Below are 20,412 nucleotides of genomic sequence, written 5' to 3' on the forward strand. Positions count from 1 at the left end.
TGGGGGGATGAGAAGTTTGATAAACCCACAGGAAGCAGGAAGCACACTGTTCAATCTCTAGTCCAACGATTTCATAAGTTGCCATTTTCAGTAAGACAACATGCACATCCTGCGAGGCTGCAAACACACGCCCAGGTTTCACTGACGTCACTCGTGATACAAGGAGATGCTACACGTCTCCCTTTCCTAGGAGTGGCAAACCCCCGGCAGTTAATGCAAGTTAGGCGGGTGACATCACAGCCAAGGGGGCTGACCAAGCCGGCGGTTTGAGATGAAAGCGAGAGTTTCACATCGAGGGTTGATGAGTTGGACTATAATGATTATTCAGTAGGATGCATTTTTAGCACGTTTCAGGTGAATAAGGGGTCTGGTATTCCTGCAAAACTGAGTTTTCTGTGTCTGTCGTAGGGGAGAAGGGAACTCTGAATGTTTGAGGAAATGATAACACGCACAGGATTGTCTGTGACGTATTATCCCATCTGATGTCGATGACATAGCACAGCAAAAAGAATTTCAAGAAGTCATGGGGGGAAAAGAAAAGAAAAACCCTGCAATTCAGCTGTGGGGGAGGAAACTTCCATTTTAATTTAAGACTATCGTTCTAGTCAATGTTAAAACGGGTTTGGAACTTTTCTAATGACAAATTTCACCAAGGATTAATTTCGGTTTCCTTTTCTTGTTATTGTTTGGCAGTCAAGGTTGGAGCTAGATCACGCTATCCCAAAGACCCATTTGAGTTCAAGAACACAACTCACAATTCTCGGCTTGTGACCGAGCCAGGTGAAGGAGTCTTGGAATCCATCCCAATTTTTAATAACTGCACCCCTCCATGTTCTACTTTAACATGCTGAGCTCAGTGGGAGAAGAAAGATGTACTACTGTGGATTTCAGCATGCGTTTAGCTTGTTGGGCAGCAAAATACCGAAGAGAAAACCCATAGAAAACGATAAATAATCATTAAAACTACCCTAACCCCAAACTAGCAGCTTGCACGAGACTTCAGTCGGAAGCCCTGTTAGCTAGACGCATTTGCGTTCAAGCCACTTTGCATGCCTCTTACTCTGAGTGATTCCAGTGTGAATATGACGTTACTAACGATCTGCTAAGTGTGTACAGATGTGGGCTTCTCCAGATGTGGTGATTAATAACGTAACGGAGATATAGCCAGTTGGCTCATGTTTGTGGCTTGTTTGCCTTTTATTACGTTTCCGAGTTAGTTTATTCGCTTTGAACTATTTTTTAACTGCAGCCAGCAAACTCATCTTTAAGTCTCAAAGGGCATCATCCCCCTAAACCCTGTTGAGGAAACGGGGAAAGAGGAATGTGCCCCCAGGCTGGAGCTGAGCATTGGGTCCATCATGGGTTAGCACTGGACTGCTTAGGAAAGTTGGAATTGTTGCCCCGTTTTACTCGAAGTACCCACAAAGAGGCATGGGTGAACCTTGACACAGTGTTTGCAAGCTAGCTAGGCCAATCAAGAGAGGGATTTCTCTTTTTAAAAAAATCCAGTAAAGTATATGATCATCTTGAAGTGAGCCCAGGAGTTCTGGTCAGTGTTTCTAGAAGATGTTGCCTTGCTTTTGCTTAAAAACAGAATGCTGATGAAAAGTTGAGTAGAATGTTGTTACAGATGTTCAACTCTGCATTAGGCTGTTGGAATTACCACCACATCTTAAATCAATTCCCAGAACATCGTCTGGAGGTTATGTCATTGAAATAATGAATCCTCTTTAGGCAAGTATAAGCAAACATGTTAAGACATCATTGTAACTTGAAATTAAACTCCAGCGCGAACCAGGGGATCTGAAAGCTCATTAGACTTGCCTGACATTTTTCTAGCACTGAGTCTTCCCAAACTGTAAAACTGTTAGATTCGGTGCCTATTAGACAAGCGAGCACTGGGAAGTTACAACAGCACATTAAGTGTTATACTTAGGGATGTGCAAAAACAAGCCCTTGAATTTTATTAGTATTCTGAGATTGGATGGAGTTCAGCTCCTATAAAAATTCCACATTGGATTCCTGAACTTGTTTGTGTTTTAAAGAAGCTGGTGAGTCAGGTTCCTTTAAAAGATCTAATCTTCCTACGGCTACCACAGCAGGACGACTCTAGTGGACACGCTGGAGACAGGGGTGTAGTGTAATTAGCCAGAAACCAGGCTAACTATGAGCCTGGAAATGTGCATTGGCATGAGGTAGCGGCCCATTCCTTCAGTACTTGTCTTTCGTGAAAGTAAATTTAAGTCTCCCTTTTAATTCCATTTTTGTTCCTCTCATGTAGTCACAGAAGCCACGAAATGAAAATTATATTTTATAGCTTAACTAAAAGTTTTCCTCAATCTACTTTCTTTAAATATGCAGAAATTGATAGAATCCATATAAAAGGATAATAATTAAATATGGTTTATATCCTACTCAGGAGACAGAAGTTATCACTGCTCCTCTTGGGGGATCTAAGCCGCATGTAATGGTCTCCATTACACAACGTTCATATATTTAAGCTGGAGACATTTCCCCCCATCTCTTCAGGGAGAAGACCTGCATTTCCAGGCCATGAGTGCAGGAGGAAACCTTTGAACATGCGTTTCATTTAAGAGAACAAATCCCAGTTTAAATGCAGTATGATTATGCTGGATGATCTTTCTGAGTTGCGATGAAAATAAATCGTTTCCTTGCATAGAAGGAGACCTGACTTTAAGCACCAGAACAAGGTGTTTCCCTGGAGCTGGTGAACAGGTATTAACTTGCAAGTCTTCCATCTGAAGATCACTGCAGGTAAACAGACAGTGACAAGGTGCAAGGTTAATGGGCACTTAACCAGAGAGGGTTATATATTGTTGGCCCAGTGCAAATGGGAAAAGAAAAGGTAGGAAAAAGAATCTAGCAGAAATGCCAGTGAGTGTGACTTCTTAATGACTGTAGACTCATTGTATAATTAGACAAAACCGTGGCAACGTCTGGTGGCCTTGAATAAAGCTAGCCACATAGACTAGGTTAGCTAAAAGACCTTTCTGGATATCGCACAAGAAGGCTTGTGTGATAGAGAAGAAAAGAATTTCCACCTCCTACTAGATCAATTCACATGCACACGTGTTATTTAGTACATCATGCTACTCAACGAATCTAGGTCATCCTGAACACAGTGCAACCATTGCAAGTGGTCCATATTAAAAGATGACCTTGTATTATGGGGGTAGTCAATGCAAGACTTCTACCCCATCCTAAGGTGGGGACAGTGCAAAAGTACACTTACACACACACACACACACTCTCTCTCTCTCTCTCTCTCTCTCTCTCTCTCTCTCTCTCTCTCTCAGTCTCACTGCCTTTCTACCCCATTATTGCCTGGGATGCCTGGCCCCCTATCCTATGAAAGGAAGATGAATGCAGGTCAAGCTCAGAGTGCCTGTTTGCTTGCTGAGAGATGCATATCACCTCTAAGTGATTTTTTTCAATACCATTTATGTGGCTTGTATTTATTTCCTTTAATCTTTTAAGTGCTATTTAGTCTCTGTGTGATTTGCTGTGGATACTCGTTTCTGATAAGATGCGATATCCTCCCGGCCACATAGTTCCTGCCGGGAGCCCTAAGTGACGGATATGGTTGCAGCCTGAGCCTGGCCCTCTGGGGGGCAGGACGGGGGTGGGGGGTGGGGGCCGGGGAGCAGGTGGTAGCGAGTAAGGGCTGTGGGCGTTTGCAGGTGCCTTTTTGCCTTCATTTCTTCTGGTCATGCTCTCATCTCCAGCCACATTCTTGTTTCCTTTCCCTGTGTCAGCCAGAAGTTAGACAACCCCAGACTGACAGTAGAATAAAGGAGTGTACCAAGAGTGATACCTTGAAACAGGTTTGGAGGGTAGTTGGATTATTATTATCTCTTTGGGACCATGTATCGTAACACACTAAATGTTATTTAGGGTTTTCCGGGAAGTACCATATCATGCGTGTTCTGATATGGGTCTTCCTGGATAATATCAAGTAGCTGAGATGGCATTTCCTCCCCCCACCTAAGCCTTGTACACCTTTAACGTATATCAAGCTTCTTTTGATGTTGTCGCTGCTAATATTTCTTTTCTTAGCTTTAAGGTAACTGCGTGTTATTTCGAGTTTCAGGGGTGCTTCTCCCAGTCTGTGTTGCAGTCAACAATCAGAGTCCGAGGATCCTATTTTTCCTTCTTGACATTACAGCTTTAGCCTGTGTTGTGGGGCGTGGGGAGAGGCAGACTAGGATTTTGCTGCCGGTGCCCTTGGGTGACGGGCTGGATGCGCAATCTGCTAATTATCAAGCAGCTCTCTTAAAAAGAAACGTGGTACAGGCTAATACACCTCCAAAGCTTGTTAGTGGGTGTCTTTGGGCGAAAGCAGTAGAGTGTGCTGTGTTGTTTGTGAGCAGAACTTTGGATCGCTTAGTGATCTCTGTGGTTGAGACATTTGGAAAACAGCCTGTGGTTTCCAGTCCCCTCTGCTGCCCGCCTTCCCTGCCCCTCCTCCGAGGTAGCATTCAGTGGCAACCTCCTCCTTCGTTTGGGCGCTCTTCTCCGGCCTGGTTCTGCAACCTTGCAGCCCCTTCCTCCCATCTTAATGAGTTAAGAAAGGATCCCATGCACACAGGCCCTCCCTCTTGGGAGGTGGAGGGACGAGAGCTGAGTTGGGCTGGGGTTCTTGAACCAGAACATACCAATGTTCCCAGTCCTGACGGACTGAAACATTGGCTGTTAAGGCCTCAAATCCCTGCCCCCTTCCCAAGGCTCTTTCCTCTGGCATGTAGGAATTAGGACCTGGTTACATTGGTCCATTTGCAGAAGCAGCCAGCTGGCAGCTCTTATGCTGCTGCTTCTGATTTTGGTTACAAGAAAACCTATTTGGTTACCCAGCAAAACAAAGTAACCAAAAAGAAGTTCTAAGCAGAATGATGCAGTGTTCCTATATATATATATACATATACATATATATATATACACACACACAGACATGTATTGGTGTACAGATAGATTATAATTTCTTTTCTCTCTAATGGCAGGGTGTTTTCACGCTGTTTTAGTCTGTTTAAATTGCATGTTCAAACGCTGGAGTGTCAAGAGGTGATGCGCTCACCTTTTCTAAGCCGGCCTCTTTGACTAACGCATTGGTCTTTGTCATTGGGTCCTAAGAGATGGCCATGAATTCCTAGTGAGTGACTGAGCCGTGAGTGTGTGTCCTTTGATATCTTGCCTGTATTGCACAGTCTGCCCTCAAGCTGTTCATAATCTCATGAGCTGCCTGTATTTCCAGTTGAAGATGAGCAGCCGTCAACACTGTCACCCAAAAAAAAGCAGCGCAACGGAGGCATGCGGAACTCACCCAGCTCCTCGCCCAAGCTGATGAGGTAAGGATAGGGGCCCGGGCCACGCGGTGGGTCCACCGGTGGGTCCCCCTCTCGCTCCTTCTCCTGTCCTTGCCCCCTCCCCACCCTGCCAGGCCCAGAGGCTCCCCTCCCCGGCAGGCTCGCGGCGGAGGAGGGGACGCGATCGTTAGATGGCTTCTTAAAGGCTGAAGTATTTATTCTGTCAGCTTGTCAGCAGTTAATGATAGAGCTGAAAAAATTCTGTCATGAAAAACAGTTTGAAAAGCTGTTTGAAAAATACATAGGCTTTAAAGTCTGAGCTGTCACCAAGTCCTGTCTATGTGTAGTTCCTAAACAGCAGTGGCACTAATGACAGCGGCAACCAATCAGAGGAACCCGTGTGGTTAGTTTGCCTCCAGCAAGTCTCTTTCTGCTGGAGTCCCTCCGAGGACTGCTTTCTGTACTTAAGGCCATATGTGAGATGTATCATAACAATCAAAAATGAACCTGAAGATTACCTTCTCTTTATCCTGTCGATTGAAATCAAATTTCTGTTAATTGATTTTGACTGATAAAAAAGTCTAATAATCTGTGGACTTGCCAAAGCAAAGTTCAAAAGTAATCCAGTTCTGCTCAGGCTAAAAGCAATATTAATTATGAAATAGAGCTTGTGTGCACTCTTTTTCTCTCTCTTTCTCTTTCTCTCCTCCCTCCCTCCTTCCCTCCCTCCCTTCCTTCCTTCCTTCCTCCCTTCCTTCTTTCTCTTCTTTCTATCTTGACTGCAGCTTCCTCTAGGAAATGGCAAGTGAAGTCAATTTTCAGTAGAATTCCGTTGGATCCTCTCCTTGGACTCTTCATCTTTCATCTTCCTTTTTCTGTCTTCGATTCATCTGCCAATCCCAGTGCTCCTTTCCCCCATCATCCTAGCTCTCCAGCACCTCAATGAAACAGGAGTGATTTCAGATTTGCACTGCTTTCCCTAAATGGTTCCTGCCATGGAAACACCTGCCATCTTGACGATAATTTCTCCTTTTCATTGCCATTGGCTGCTCTCTTCCCTTTGATTATTGATTTAAAAAAAATCACAGCGATTTCCTCTTCCTTCCTCCCCTTCTCCAAGCATTTGCATCTTCCTGGCTCCCCATGACCACCTTTCTAGGGTGGAGAGAGGGCAGTCCGTCTTCATGTGGTTGAGGACGCAGGTCCCAGGAGAAGACACACCCAGCCCCATGTCCTTTTCCGTCACCATCCTCTCTTCCTGTTCAATGTTTCCTCAACAGTTCTCTGGCTTCCCTTCACTCAGTCTTGCTTGGGTGTTGCTGATTTACATGCTTGTTTACGGTTTATGAGGAGGAATAAAATGTGCCAACTGCCAAGCCTCTCCCTTCTATGATGCCAGTTGTCGTGTTCACATCCGCTCTGCATTTACTCACCTTCAGGTAATCGCCTCATCTCATGCTAATAGTTTTACCCATTGAAAGTAAAGCCCAGGCGCGTTCTCTTGCCTAAATTTAGAGAAGCAAATAAATAAATAAAGAGAAGTCTGAAAAATCTGAAACCTTTGGAGCCAAATTCCCTGTCCCTGTTTGCTATGTAAAGTACGGCTCACTTCTCTGATCTTGAGTAATAATAATTCTGAGGAGTTACACTGTTTTCATATGCTTCAAAGCTGTGTCAAAGTTTTGCTGCTTAAGGGTACTTCTTTCTTCTGTTGGCTCTTGGGTACCAAGATGACAGGTCTTCTGTACGAGGTGGAAGCTTCTTTAAGTCGTAGCCTTCAGCAAAACATCAAATGACCAAATCCAGGGTAACATACTTCTACACAAATGCCGTTCCTGTATATATATTATACCCTATATATTAAATACTTTAGTGTTACGCGCTACATTTTATGTGCAATAGAAAGTGATGGTTTGAGGTAGCCTTGGGGGGACTTTTTTTCCACAAGCAGAAAAAACTAGTATGTACTGTAACAAGTATGGTTTTTACAGGACTCTGTGCCCGAAGGCCTTTGTAAATAAGTAATGATCAACAGATTGGCTGTGGGCTTTTGAAAAGCATGCCTGTGTCAGTTTGCATGATGGGGGAGAATTTTCAAAGTGGGTCTTGCTTTCATTGCCTGTCGGAGAGGGGCTGAGGAAGGCAGTCATCCCAGGCTGGAGCTGTCTGCTCCGCGGTACATCAGAATTGCTAAACGTGGGGCAGGCGGTGAGCTGAAACTTGCCGAGCTACAGAACTCGGGTTTCTGGTGTTGGTGCCTTTGGGCTGGTGCCGTGGCCGTGGCTACGGTCACCAGGGCACTTCACCCACCAGCCCACGACCACCCCGATTGCTGCTCAGCTGGAACGGGCTGTCCCATGACAAGTCAGAAAGCCTCAGACGCTCCTCCTTCACCTTGACGTTCTGTGTTCCAGGTGCTCTGCAGACTCTGTCTGGTGTGGGAGTCAAGACAGGGTGTCGAGCCCTCTCTCTGTTGCCCTTCCTTTCCTGGGTAGGAGCGAAGAGCCCATGCGCGGTTTGCTTTGGTTTGGTTTGAATCCCTGGCCCTGGCCGTGAGGTTGCCGGAGCTTATTTTTTACAGCTCCCTCTTGCTATTTGACAGCAAACAGAGGGGTTCCTGTACCTCCTTGAGGTTCCCCTAGGTCCTCCCCTGCAACATCTTCAAACACTCGCTTTCTACTCTACAAAAGATGGGACTCCCAGGTCCTATTCCCTGTGGCCTGAAACATCCGTAAAGGAGGCTAATGACTCATTTGAAGTGGGTGTTTCGACGTGAGTCTGTGGCTTGCTGCTTGAGCAGAATCAATCATTCGGAATGCGGGCAGGTTTTAGTGGCCTACGGGCAGTGATAGGAACAGTTCCAAGAGAAACCGGAGAGCCCGGAATGGGCTGGGCTGGGCTTTAATTTACCACTGTGGCCACTGCAAATAAAACAGGCTCCCGCGTGAGGGGTCCTTGCAAGCCGTCTGCCAGCAGGAAATGCTACAGGGACTCTGCAGTAACGGTCTTTGTCTCCCCTTTGTTCTGGTAGCAGGGTCTACCCTGGTTCGTAAGTGTCGCTTAACTCTCTGCACAATCCTTCGATGAACTGCCTCGCTTTGCGTGTCTGGATCCTGAGGCCGTATGTTTTGTAGTTACCCTGGCACAGAAAACACCCCTCACAGCCAGATTGACCCAAATGGTGAGCGTCTGTGCTCCAGGCCAGGGGTCTGTGTGTCACGATAGAGACCTTTGGCTTCAAATCCTACAAAGGAGCAGGCTGAGGAGTTAACCGGGGCCCTGTATTCATCTCCCTGTGGGTCTCTTCACAGGGAATTATTTAAGGAGCCTCTCCTAGTTTTCCTCTAAAATCGCCAAGCACCTATTGCCCCGTTCTCCCCACTCAGTGGGTTTGCGCCCTGTCAGGAAAGCTCTGTCTTCCTTCAGTCGTGAGGCTCTGGAGGGCAGGAACTTTGTCTCTGAGTAGCTAAGTCAAGGGCTCTTAATTTGGCGGCCTCCCAGACCCCATTGACTCTCTAGTGAAATCTGTCTAGAAATGCTCTCTAGGAAAAAGAAAGTTCATTGGACACCATTTTGACTCCAGTTGAAGGAGATTCTGGATTCCTAAATCCCGGCCCCAGCTACTGTCACATTTGGTTCTTCTCACAACCACCTTCGAGTAGTTCCCTTCACAGATGCTTTTTGGCTGCTGAGAATATGTCTTCAGTGGGTAGATGGTAATGGGGGAGATGCCCAGGCTCCCACACTGTGTCCTCAAATGCAGCCCGAAAGGTTATGCATTTTAGCTGCCTGCTTCTGTTTCTTTTCTCAGATTAATTCGTTTCTGGGAAATGTTTAGAGCGAGCCTACCGCACTCAAGATGTTGTGGAAGGTCTTTGAGGGGTGTAAAGTAAGATGGATTACACTCCTCAAGTTACATGGGTTACATGTCTTCAAAATGCTCACGGTTTGATGTGGGAGACAGACATGCGTATACAGCAAAACGGAATAAGGACAGAGCAGAGACCTACCAGCATGGGCTGTGGGAGCAGAGGGTGCCCTCATTACCTCTGGTCTGGGAGGCTGAGCCTGGGTTGTGAAGGATATGGAGAATGCTCGACTAATAGCGCTAGCCACCCTTGCCCTTCGTTTACTAGGCACCAGGCATCGTTCCAAGAGCGTTAGGCCTGTTAATCCATGGAATCCTAACTACAGCTCCAGGAGGAGGGATTGCGCTCTCGTCCATTTTACAGATAAGGAAATTGAGTCACAGAGATGTAAAGAGTAGTAAATCTAGTCAGTCTTACCTAACTGGGAAGATTTGAACCCAGATGGTTTGGTTTCCAAACCCATATTGTTTACTGCTTCATTCTTCTGCCCGATGAGGGGAATAGGAAAGTGCTCAGGCCATCGCGGGTGGCTTGATGTGACTGGAGAAAGGCATCCTTGGAGTTGCATAACTGGAGTTGAAAATATTAGGCCTTTCCTGTCATAGGCCAAAACCTTGCTGGGTTTTGAGGAGGCAGGGCCCTAACTTGTGTTTTGGGAGGATCACTGATGAAAGTATAAGGACGGGTTTAGAACCCTCCATCAGTGCCTTCTGGAGACCCGTGGTACCTCTGGGTACCAAACCGTTCAGGGTCTGCTTCAGAATAGTGAACCAGATGCGGGCTAAACAGTCTTCCCAAGAAGGACACAGAGCATTCCTGACATAATGACAGTAACGCCTCTTCCCTCAGGTGCTAGAGGGGACTTGGTGTAAGATACCACGGGCTATGAGGATTTACCCAGGATGTGTCGGGTGGACGCTTTACACAAAGAGATAGCCCCCAGCCAGGCTAGCAAGGATAACTGACAGCGCTAAAAACAGATATTGAACGCTGTGAAAGGAGCTTCGTGTCATAAGACCCAGGAAACATTAGATATTTGTTTTCTGAGTCAGAGTGGAAATATGATTGGAGTAAAACAGATTATCCTCTTGGGCCCTAACTGATCATTAAATGAAATAAACTCATCTGCTTGTTAAGTCCCAGCCTCTCCCTTTTGACACCTACCTCTCACGGGGTCTTTTTGTTAGGACTGCCAGCTTGAAAGGTTGTAGTAATAGAAAATGGCAAAGTGGCCTGAGCCCACTCAGAGTTGGGGACAGAATGCCACTCTCCCAGTCTCTTTCGCTGGGCAGAATGAAGAAGGAAGGCCAGGACAGCTCAGCTAAGTAAATTCACCTCTTAATGCACAAACAGATAGCAAATGACAGGCCCTCAAGGGACTGCAGAAGAAAGAAATGGTGGGTCTCGTCATCCCAAGGCTTGGTGGATTTGACACAGGTCCGTGGACACATTGCATACACAGCAGAGGGTCATTATCCTGTCCCCTCATTTCAGAAGCGTGTTGTCCACTCTCCTCCAGGACTGAAGAACAGTCGGCTCTCCCGGCTGGTCTCCCAGATATAAATAAAGGCAGTAATTTCCTTCTTGCTCTGAGGACGGTGGCTGTCTAGCAAGAGATGACATACTAGGGAGCAGCAGTTCTTGATTGTTTACTTGTTGGGCAGAAGAAAAAAAAAATGCAAGTAGAGAGATACAGAAAGTTTGGCCAGTGTGGCCTGAAGGTTTTCTCAAGGTGGCTCCGAGGTTGGCCACCTCGGGGAGATGGGGGTGGGGGTAGGGGACAGCCGTGTCTCAGGAGAGACGAGCATTACATAGGACAGTGGAGGCAGCTTTGAAGGATGAGTTAGGGCAGAATCCCGAAGTCAGGATCCTTGCGACCTAGCAGGAAATAGAATTCACCCAGAAATAAAATGCACCCAAGAAAGAAGCGGATCCGTTGAGTCAGAACCATTTACGGTGTTGAAAACCTAAGTGTGGGCCCTTTTGAGGAGACCACCTGAGACCCGCTCCAGTCTCCTGTGGCTGCCGCAGCCAGAGACCCATGCATGTGACCTGCGGCTCCTGAACGTTGCCCTGAAGGACTTAGCTACTGCCTGCGACGTTGTCTTCTGTGGAGTGGAAGAAGCGATGGGAAGCAAGGAGGGTGGAAAACTGAATTATAAGCATTGCACTCGATAAGAAAGAATATTTCATTTGCTTTTCTATGCTGGTTTATTTGCTGATTAGCTCTCGGAGGTAGACGTCAGCAAGAGAGAGTCATTTGCGTGGCTTCCAGGTTAGAAATTTCTATCAAGTGTTGACACAACCCCTCAAGTTCCAGAGAGTCACAGAGCGAGAGTCAGAGCAGGTGACCTGGGTGCACTTTGGTCACCAGAGCTGCATTCTCCATTTGAATAACAGGGCCAGGACTACAGTGGGGCATGTGAGGTGCCCCCTTCCGTTTTGCACCGAGGCCCCTCGATGGCCTCACTCTGATCCCGGCCTCGTTGAAAAGAACCACAGCCTTCCAGTCCGTATGTTGCAGATAGTTGCTAACTTTGGTAGGATTGCCTCGAACCACAAAGCCTGTCCATTTGGGCAAACCTTTACAGCAGTGATCCTCAAATTTCAGCGTCAGAATCATCTGGAGCACCTTGTTGATACAGCTTGATTCAGTAGGTCTGGGCTGGGCTGGAGAACTGCATTTCTCCCAGGCTCCCAGGTGATGCTGAGGCAGCTGGTGTGGGGTCATGCTTCGAGAACCACCGCTTACGGGAATCAGAGCCGTGGGAGGAGCTTCACGTGATGGGGACCCTTCTCACAGAAATGTTCAGCCCTGGCACTGGAGCACTAAACAGTTGTTAAAAACAGCTGTGTTGAACGCATTGTACATCAGACACGAGTCCTGTCTGCTGATCAGTTACAGCAGCTGGCTTCAGGCACATTCCAGGCAGCCTGACTGGTTAGAGACATACTACAGAGTCTCCCTTCCTTCCGATCACGATGCCCTAATTTCAAGTACTGTCCCTGTAAAGCGGAGAAACAGCGCAAGAGCCTTGATTCTTCCTCAAACAAATGGTCTCAAGGTGTCAAAGGCGAAGGGGCTCTCACTGGACACTTTTTCTGGTCTGCATAGAGGGTCTGGGGGAGTTTCTGTTGAATGATTTGAGATGTTCAGAGACCAGAGATCATTCATCAGCTTCTCTTGGTAGTTGGTTGTTTACTTGGTAGTTGGTCCTCTGCGGGGTTCTGGAAATGTGTGGAAGAGTAAAACCGGAGTTCCCTGCCCTGAAGAACATCACCAGACAGTTGTGCAAATCATTATCTCTGAAAGAGCATCTTACTTCTGTTAAGGGCTCCCAGGAGGGGAAAGCCACGTCTGTCTCTGAGGTTATGGAGGAGGACAGCACAGGAGGAATATTTGAAGCAAACCGGGAGGCTTCAGAAGCGTTCTGGTACCCTTACTATGGTGCCTGACATAACAGATACTCAGTAAAATCAGTCTTTGCCACTGGGGTGAAAGGCCTGCAGAGGCATGAGAAATGGCCCAATTTTATCAAGCCTCCCGTTTCCCAGGGAGACTTCTGCAGAGATGGCCTCAATCTAGATGGGACACTTGTAATGATAGGAGGGGCCTTATCATGTGATGAGAAATGAGGTCCTGAAAATCAAGCAAGGGAAAGGATGCAATTTTAAACCCATTTGGTAACTTTCCTCTTTCATACCTTTTGTTTGTCGGTTTGGTTTGGTTTGTACTTGTACTTTAATGTAAATTTCTGAAGTCCAGCATCGGACCCACTGCCACACAAAAAAATTTGAATTTTCCTCCAAGAGGAACTGTGCTCTTTAAAATATAATGCTACCTTCTTCACAGCAGGTTTGCTAGAAAAGAGATTTGTGGTTTTGCTTTAGGCTGTTGTCTTCAAGGCAAGCTTTTTGTGTGTCTGCTGTAGCTGGGCATTTAGTTCACTTCCTGAGATTAATTGATGGCAAGCGGCATTCCTTGCTCCGCAGACCCTCAAAACGATGATCTTTTATTCTTTTCTTGAAGTGAAGTATGCTTAATATCTAGCTGCGGACTTTGGAGGTATGAGCTGAGATTCAAGAAGCATAGCTATGAAAAAGTTAACTCACTGGAGCTCCTCGGTTGTTATAAAAATGTGGGTATTCCTAAATAGAGTCTTCAGATATTGGGACAAGACAAAAACTCACCCAGCCTTAGTTGATTATTGAGGCTCTCCTTAGCACATTGTCCTGACAGGGACTCATGGGGAAATTTTCTACTGATAATTCACACCAGCTGTGCATTTCATAAATGCCCGCCATGCTGCTTTTCTTTTTTGCAACGTAGAGGGCACTGTGGCTTGGGGCGCTGCAGTGGGGAATGAGCACGATCCAGCTGCCTCCTGCAAGTGGGAGGGGGTAAGACGGGGGCCACGCTGCACTGACTTCCAGTTAAGAAGACCTCTCTGGGCAAAGCAGTGTTCTCTTCCCACTAACTGTCTTCTCTACATTACTTATCCACTCTGTTTCCCATCTGTACCAGTGGGTGATAATAACAGAAATTACCTGTAAGTATCATTGTGATGAGTAAATCACAAAATGTAGGTAAAAGTTTTAGCGCAGCAACATTTATAAGAGCTCAACCCATGATGGCTAGTCATCTTAGTAGCAACCGTAGTAGTAGTAATAGTCTAGTAGTCAAAGTAATAGTAGGAGAACCCCACACCTTTATTATTGAACCACTTTCTGTTTCCTGTCTCCTTTCACCATTGTAACAGCTACAAATGTATAAGTGAGTTCTAAGCAAAGAATAAAAGAATGATAATAATAACAGTAGTTAACCTTTATTGAGGGCATGCTCTGTGTCAAGTTCTGTGCTAAGTGCATGCCATGTCTTTACTCAGGCAACCCTCAAATTGACTCCATTAACTAATGATGATGTTTAACATTCCCATTTTACAGATAAAGAAACTGAGGCAAGGCACAATGTAGCAAGCAGTAGATGAGCCAAAACCTGATGAAAGACATTTTGGCTCTGGAGCCAGTATACTTAATCACTAAAGAAATAGGTGGTTTTCTGCCCTCAGTGGTATCCACTTCCAAACACTCCCTTGGGGGGTCAACTCTCTTGGTTCCACTGAACAAATTAACTGGCTAGTGTCCGGGTTTCTTGTTTTCTTTGGTTGGACTGTCATAAGTATTGATCCTCAAATGCAAGTTAAAGACTAGGGGAGAAGTTTCCCTCCAGATAGAGCAGATCCAATTGTGTACGTATGTGACCCAAACTCTTTCATGAAGATACTGTGTCTTTCTGGTATGTTTCCACGTATTCCTAAACTGATGGCAGGATGCTTTTCTCCTTTAAATGAACAGCTGAGCCCTAAGGTGCAAGAAGGACAGCCAGGGTCATCAGTGGAGTGACAGCTGGTACATTGTGCCCGTTTTTCTTTAAGGTGCACTATTGTATTAATTTACTCAGGCTGCCGTAACAAAGTACTACAGACTGAGTGTCTTAAACAACAGACATTTATTTTCTCACGGTTCTGGAGGTTGGAAGTCCAAGATCAAGCTGTTGGCAGGGTTGGTTCCTTCTGAGGCCTCAAAGGAAGGATCTGTTTCAGGCCTCTCTCCTTGGCTGGTAGATGGCCATCTTCTCCCCATGACTTCACATCATCCTCCCTCTGTACATGTCTGTGCCCAAATTTCCTCTTCTTATAAAGACGACAGTCATATTGGATTAGGGCCTACCCTAATGACCTCATTTTAACTGAATTACCTCTTTAAAGACCATATCTCAAAATACAGTTACAGTCTGAGATACTGGGAGTTAGGACTACAACATACAGATTTTATGGGGGCGGGGATACAGTTCAGACCATAACAACTACACGGCAGATACACTTCACCTCATAGTTTTACCCTAAAATAAGGCTTGTACGTTGGCTAAGTGGTGAGTGGCAAATGAGCCTTGAATCAATTATGGTCCATTTTGGGGGAGTTGGGATTACTTTCTGAGTTGAGGAAATATATAAAATAGTTAAGATGTGAAAGGCAATATCTAGTATTGGGCCTCGGTTCCAAGTAAATCTTTAAGGAGTTGTCCGAGAGCCCGTGAAAGTGATTCTCTTTGTTGTTCTGTAAACTGATAATGTTGGGATACTTTGTTCAGGGAGGTTTCTGATGGCCCTCCTTCCCCCCGCCCCCAACCAAAGCACTGTTGGTTGTTGTGCTCCATGGCAAGCGCTTGGGCTTTCTCCTATTAATACAGAGTCCAATTTAGAAGGAGAAGTTCCTGTAGACAAGTAGCCTACGCCAGCCCTGTGGCACTTACGTTGCTACAGGAACAGACGTGGCAAAGAAATGTATCCTGTCTGGCCCAAAGTAGCTAGTGACTCTCCTGTTGCTGAAATCAATCACGTTCCAAGCTTCCTCCCAGACGTCTAGTGAATCTAGTTAATGAGAAGCAGTTCTAGTAATCAGTCTTCAGTGCTTCTTATCTCCCGTCTTTGCTCCCAAAACAACTTTTCTATGCTTACTCCATGCCATCCAGCCTTTTGATACCCAACAGTGGTTCAGTATTTCCAAAATCCTTCCAGTCAGCACTCGTTCATTGAGAGAAGAGTCCTTAAAAGTCCTTAAAGGTCACCCAACATTTATAAGGAAATTTATAATGAAATCCGATCTATATTCACAGCTCCTCAGGAATGTCTCAAATGATGAGAAATCCACTGCCTTGGGAAACAACCCATGTCATTTTTAAAATACCTTCCATTTGTAAGGAAACGTTCTTCCTTTCTGGAAACTTGAGTTTGGCTCTATCTAACTCCCTAGTCTGAGCTCCATTGGTCATAATCAGTCGAATCCATCTCTTCCACTTGACTCCCATCGCACATCTGAGGGCAGCTCAGGTCTTCTGTACCTCAGGTCGGGCAATACGACATCTCCAACCATGGTTTGGGGTGCCTTTCTTTGGCTCTTTTCTTTTGGATCTCAGTCATCTGAACGGCTCCTAGTGGGTCATGACTATAATATGCTGAGATTACTCCTTACCTTTCAGGGCTCAGATCAAAAGTTATCTTCTGGGCTTCCTTGGTGGCGCAGTGGTTGAGAATCCGCCTGCTTATGCAGGGGACGTGGGTTCGTGCGCCGGTCCGGGAAGATCCCACATGCCGCGGAGCGGCTGGGCCCGTGAGCCGCGACCACTGGGCATGCGCGTCCGCAGCCTGTGCTCCGCAGCAGGAGAGGCCACGACAGTGAGAGGCCTGCGTACCGCCAAAAAAAATAAAATTAAAAAAAAGTTATCTTCTTTGCAAAGCCTTTCTTGATGTTACTCAAATACCAGGCAATGCACAGCTTTCCTGGTGTTCTCAGACCACCTTGTACATTCACTTTGCTATAACACTTACCACAGTGTATCACAACCGTTGATGGACATTTTCTCTCTTGCTCGCTGTATTATAACTCTCTGACTAGGGACTGTACCTTCAACATTGCGGTATCCTCCATTCCCGGCACAGAAGAGGGGATTCCCGTTTATTGATTGCTTTACTGATTCAAGAAACCAAAGTTCAAATTTCAGGTACCATGGCTGATCAGAAACGGAAATATCTTTGTTCAGGGAGGTTTTTGACAGTCTTCAGATCAGCCCCTTTTAGTAACATCCTGGATGACATATTTAAATGATCCGGGGCAGGCTGAGAGGCTTGCAGGAAGTACGGAGTGCGGCGTGGCTTACCACTGAGACTTCCCTGAGGCTTCTGGATGTTCCAGTGCAAATCCTGGCTTACAGCCCTAGTGTCAAATGATACCTGGTGTACCCAAATCTCTGCCCTAGTTAATGAGGCTTGACATTTAAAAAGCTGTCTTTCTTTCTTTTCACTGAGGGACAATTGATCATCAGGCTTGTTTATTTACTTTTTTTTTTTTCAGTAGGAAACATTTTTTTAATAGATCTTTATTGGAGTATAATTGCTTTACAATACTGTGTTAGTTTCTGTTGAACACCAAAGTGAATCAGCCATATGCATACATATGTCCCCATATCCTCTCCCTCTTGAGCCTCCCTCCCACCCTCCCTATCCCACCCGTCTAGGTCATCGCAAAGCACCGAGCTGATTTTTCTGTGCTATGCAGCTGCTTCCCACTAGCCAACTATTTTACATTCGGTAGTGTATATATGTCGATGCTACTCACTTTGCCCCAGCTTCCCCCTCCCACCCTGTGTCCTCAAGTCCATTCTCTATGTCTACATCTTTATTCCTGCCCTGCAACTAGGTTCATCAGCACCATTTTTTTTTTTTTTTTAGATTCCATATATATGCGTTAGCGTACAGTATTTGTTTTTCTCTTTTTGACTTACTTCACTCTGTATGACAGACTCTAGGTCCATCCACCTCACTACAGATAACTCAATTTCCTTTCTTTTTATGGCTGAGTAATATTCCATTGTATATATATGCCACATCTTCTTTATCCATTCATCTGTCAGTGGACATTTAGGTTGGTTCCATGTCCTGGCTATTGTAAATAGTGCTGCAGTGAACATTGTGGTACATGTCTCTTTTTGAATTATGGTTTTCTCAGGGTATATGCCCAGTAGTGGGATTGCTGGGTCACATGGTAGTTCTAATTTTAGTTTTTTAAGGAACCTCCATAATGTTTTCCATAGTGGCTGTATCAATTTACATTCCCAGCAACAGTGCAGGAGGGTTCCCTTTTCACCACACCCTTTCCAGCATTTATTGTTTCTAGACTGTTTGATAATGGCCATTTTGACCGGCATGAGGTATCATTATAGTTTTGATTTGCATTTCTCTAATAATTAGTGTTGTTGAGCGTCTTTTCATGTGCCTCTTGGCCATCTGTATGTCTTCCTTGGTGAAATGTCTATTTAGGTCTTATGCCCATTTTTTAAATTGGATTTTTTTTTTTTTTGATGTTGAGCTCCGTGAGCTGTTTGTATATTTTGGAGATTAATCCTTTGTTGTTTCATTTGCAAATATTTTCTCCCATTCTGAGCATTGTCTTTTTGTCTTGTTTATGGTTTCCTTTGCTGTGCAAAAGCTTTTAAGTTTCATTAGGTCCCATTTGTTTCTTTTGTTTTTATTTCCATTTCTCTAGGAGGTGGGTCAAAAAGGATCTTGCTGTGATTTATGTCACAGAGTGTTCTGCCTGTGCTTTCCTCTAAGTGTTTTATAGTGTCTGGCATTACATTTAGGTCTCTAATCCATTTTGAGTTTATTTTTGTATATGGTGTTAGGGAGTGTTCTAATGTCATTCTTTTACATGTAGCTCTCCAGTTTTCCCAGCACCACTTATTGAAGTGGCTGTCTTTTTTCCATTTTATGTTCTTGCCTCCTTTGTCATAAATTAGGTGACCATATGTGCATGGGTTTATCTCTGGGCATTCTACCCTGTACCACTGATCTATATTTCTGTTTTTGTGCCAGTACCATACTGTCTTGATTACTGTAGCTTTGTGGTATAGTTCAAACTTGAGGTGCCGATTCCTCCAGTTCTGTTTTTCTTTCCCAAGTTTGCTTTGGCTGTTCGAGGTCTTTCGAGGCTGTTCGAGGTTTCCATACAAATTGTAAAATTTTTTGTTCTAATTCTGTGAAGAGTGCCAGTGGTAGTTTGGTAGGGATTGCATTGTATCTGTAGATTGCTTTGAATCTGTAGATTGCTTTGGGTAGTATAGTCATTTTCACAATATTGATTCTTCCAGTCCAAGAACATGGTATGGTATATTTCTCCATCTGTTTATGTCATCTTTGATTTCTTTCATCAGTGTTTTATAGTTTTCTGAGTACAAGTCTTTCGCCTACTTAGGCAGGTGTATTCCTAGGTATTTTATTCTTTTTGTTGTGATGGTAAATGGGAGTGTTTCCTTAACTTCTCTTTCTGATTTTTTTTTTTGTTGGTATATAGGAATACCAGCGATTTCTGTGCATTAATTTTGTATTCTGCAACCTTACCAAATTCATTGATTAGTTCTAGTAGTTTTCTGGTGGCATCTTTAGGATTTTCTATGTATAGTATCATGTCATAGGCAAACAGTGACAGTTTTACTTCTTGTTTTCCAATTTGTATTCCTTTTATTTCTTTGTCTTCTCTGATTGCCGTGGCTAGGACTTCCAAAACTATGTTGAATAAGAGTGACAAGAGTGGGCATCCTTGTCTTGTTCCTGATCTTAGTGGAAATGCTTTCAGTTTTTCACCATTGAGTATGATACTTAATGTGGGTTTGTCATATATGGCCTTTATTATGTTGAGGTAGGTTCCCTCTGTGCCCATTTTCTGGAGAGTTTTGATCATAAATTGGTGTTGAATTTTGTCAGAAGCTTTTTCTGCATCTATTGAGATGATCATATAGTTTTTATTCCTTAATTTGTTAATGTGGTGTATCACACTGATTGATTTGCGTATATTGAAGAGTCCTTTCATCCCTGGGATAAATCCCACTTGATCATGGTGTATGATTCTTTGTTGTTGGATTCTGTTTGCTAGTATTTTGTTCAGGATTTTTGCATCTATGTTCATCAGTGATATTGGTGTATACTTTTCTTTTTTTGTGATATCTTTTTCTGGTTTTTGCATCAGGGTGATGATGGCTTTGTAGAAATTATTTGGGAGTGTTTCTCCCTCTGAAATTTTTTGGAAGAGTTTGAGAAGGATAGGTGTTAGCTCTTCTTTACATGTTTGATAGAATTTGCCTGTGAAGCTACCTGGTCCTGGACTTTTGTTTGCTGGAAGATTTTTAATTACAGTTTCAATTTCATTACTTGTGATAGGTCTGTTTATATTTTCTGATTCTTCCTGGTTCAGTCTTGGAAAATTGTACCTTTCCAAGAATTTGTCCATTTCTTTGTGGTTGTCCATTTTATTGGTGTGTAGTTGTTGGTAGGAGTCTCTTATAATCCTTTGTATTTCTGCAGTGTCAGTTGTGATTTCTCCTTTTTCATTTCTAATTCTGTTGATTTGCATCCTCTCCCTTTTTTTCTTGATGAGTCTGGCTAATGGTTTATCAATTTTGTTTATCTTTTCAGAGAACCAGCTTTTAGTTTTATTGATCTTTGCTATTGTTTTCTTCATTTCTATTTCATGTATTTCTGCTCTGATCTTTATGATTTTTTTCCTTCTACTGGCTTTGGGTTTTCTTTGTTCTTCTTTCTCTAGTGTAGGGTTAGATTGTTTATTTGCGATTTTTCTTGTTTCTTGAGGTGAGACTGAATTGCTCTAAA

The 20,412-nt window shown here is 44.4% G+C and overlaps 1 protein-coding gene across 5 annotated transcripts in view; it reads left to right on the forward strand.

The window, feature by feature from the left end:
- Positions 1-20,412, forward strand: part of KCNMA1 (potassium calcium-activated channel subfamily M alpha 1) — a 747,896-nt gene that overhangs the window by 641,303 nt on the left and 86,181 nt on the right. For all 5 annotated transcript variants that reach the window (XM_027129781.1, XM_027129778.1, XM_027129780.1 and 2 more), the window contains one exon: positions 5,270-5,363. In XM_027129781.1, coding sequence (XP_026985582.1) covers positions 5,270-5,363 — 94 coding nt within the window. The remainder of the gene's footprint in view (positions 1-5,269; positions 5,364-20,412) is intronic.

This window comes from Aethalodelphis obliquidens, unplaced genomic scaffold (assembly GCF_003676395.1).
Source record: "Aethalodelphis obliquidens isolate GAN/ISIS:26980383/991018 unplaced genomic scaffold, ASM367639v1 scaffold37, whole genome shotgun sequence".
Classification (NCBI taxonomy): Eukaryota; Metazoa; Chordata; class Mammalia; order Artiodactyla; family Delphinidae; genus Aethalodelphis; species Aethalodelphis obliquidens.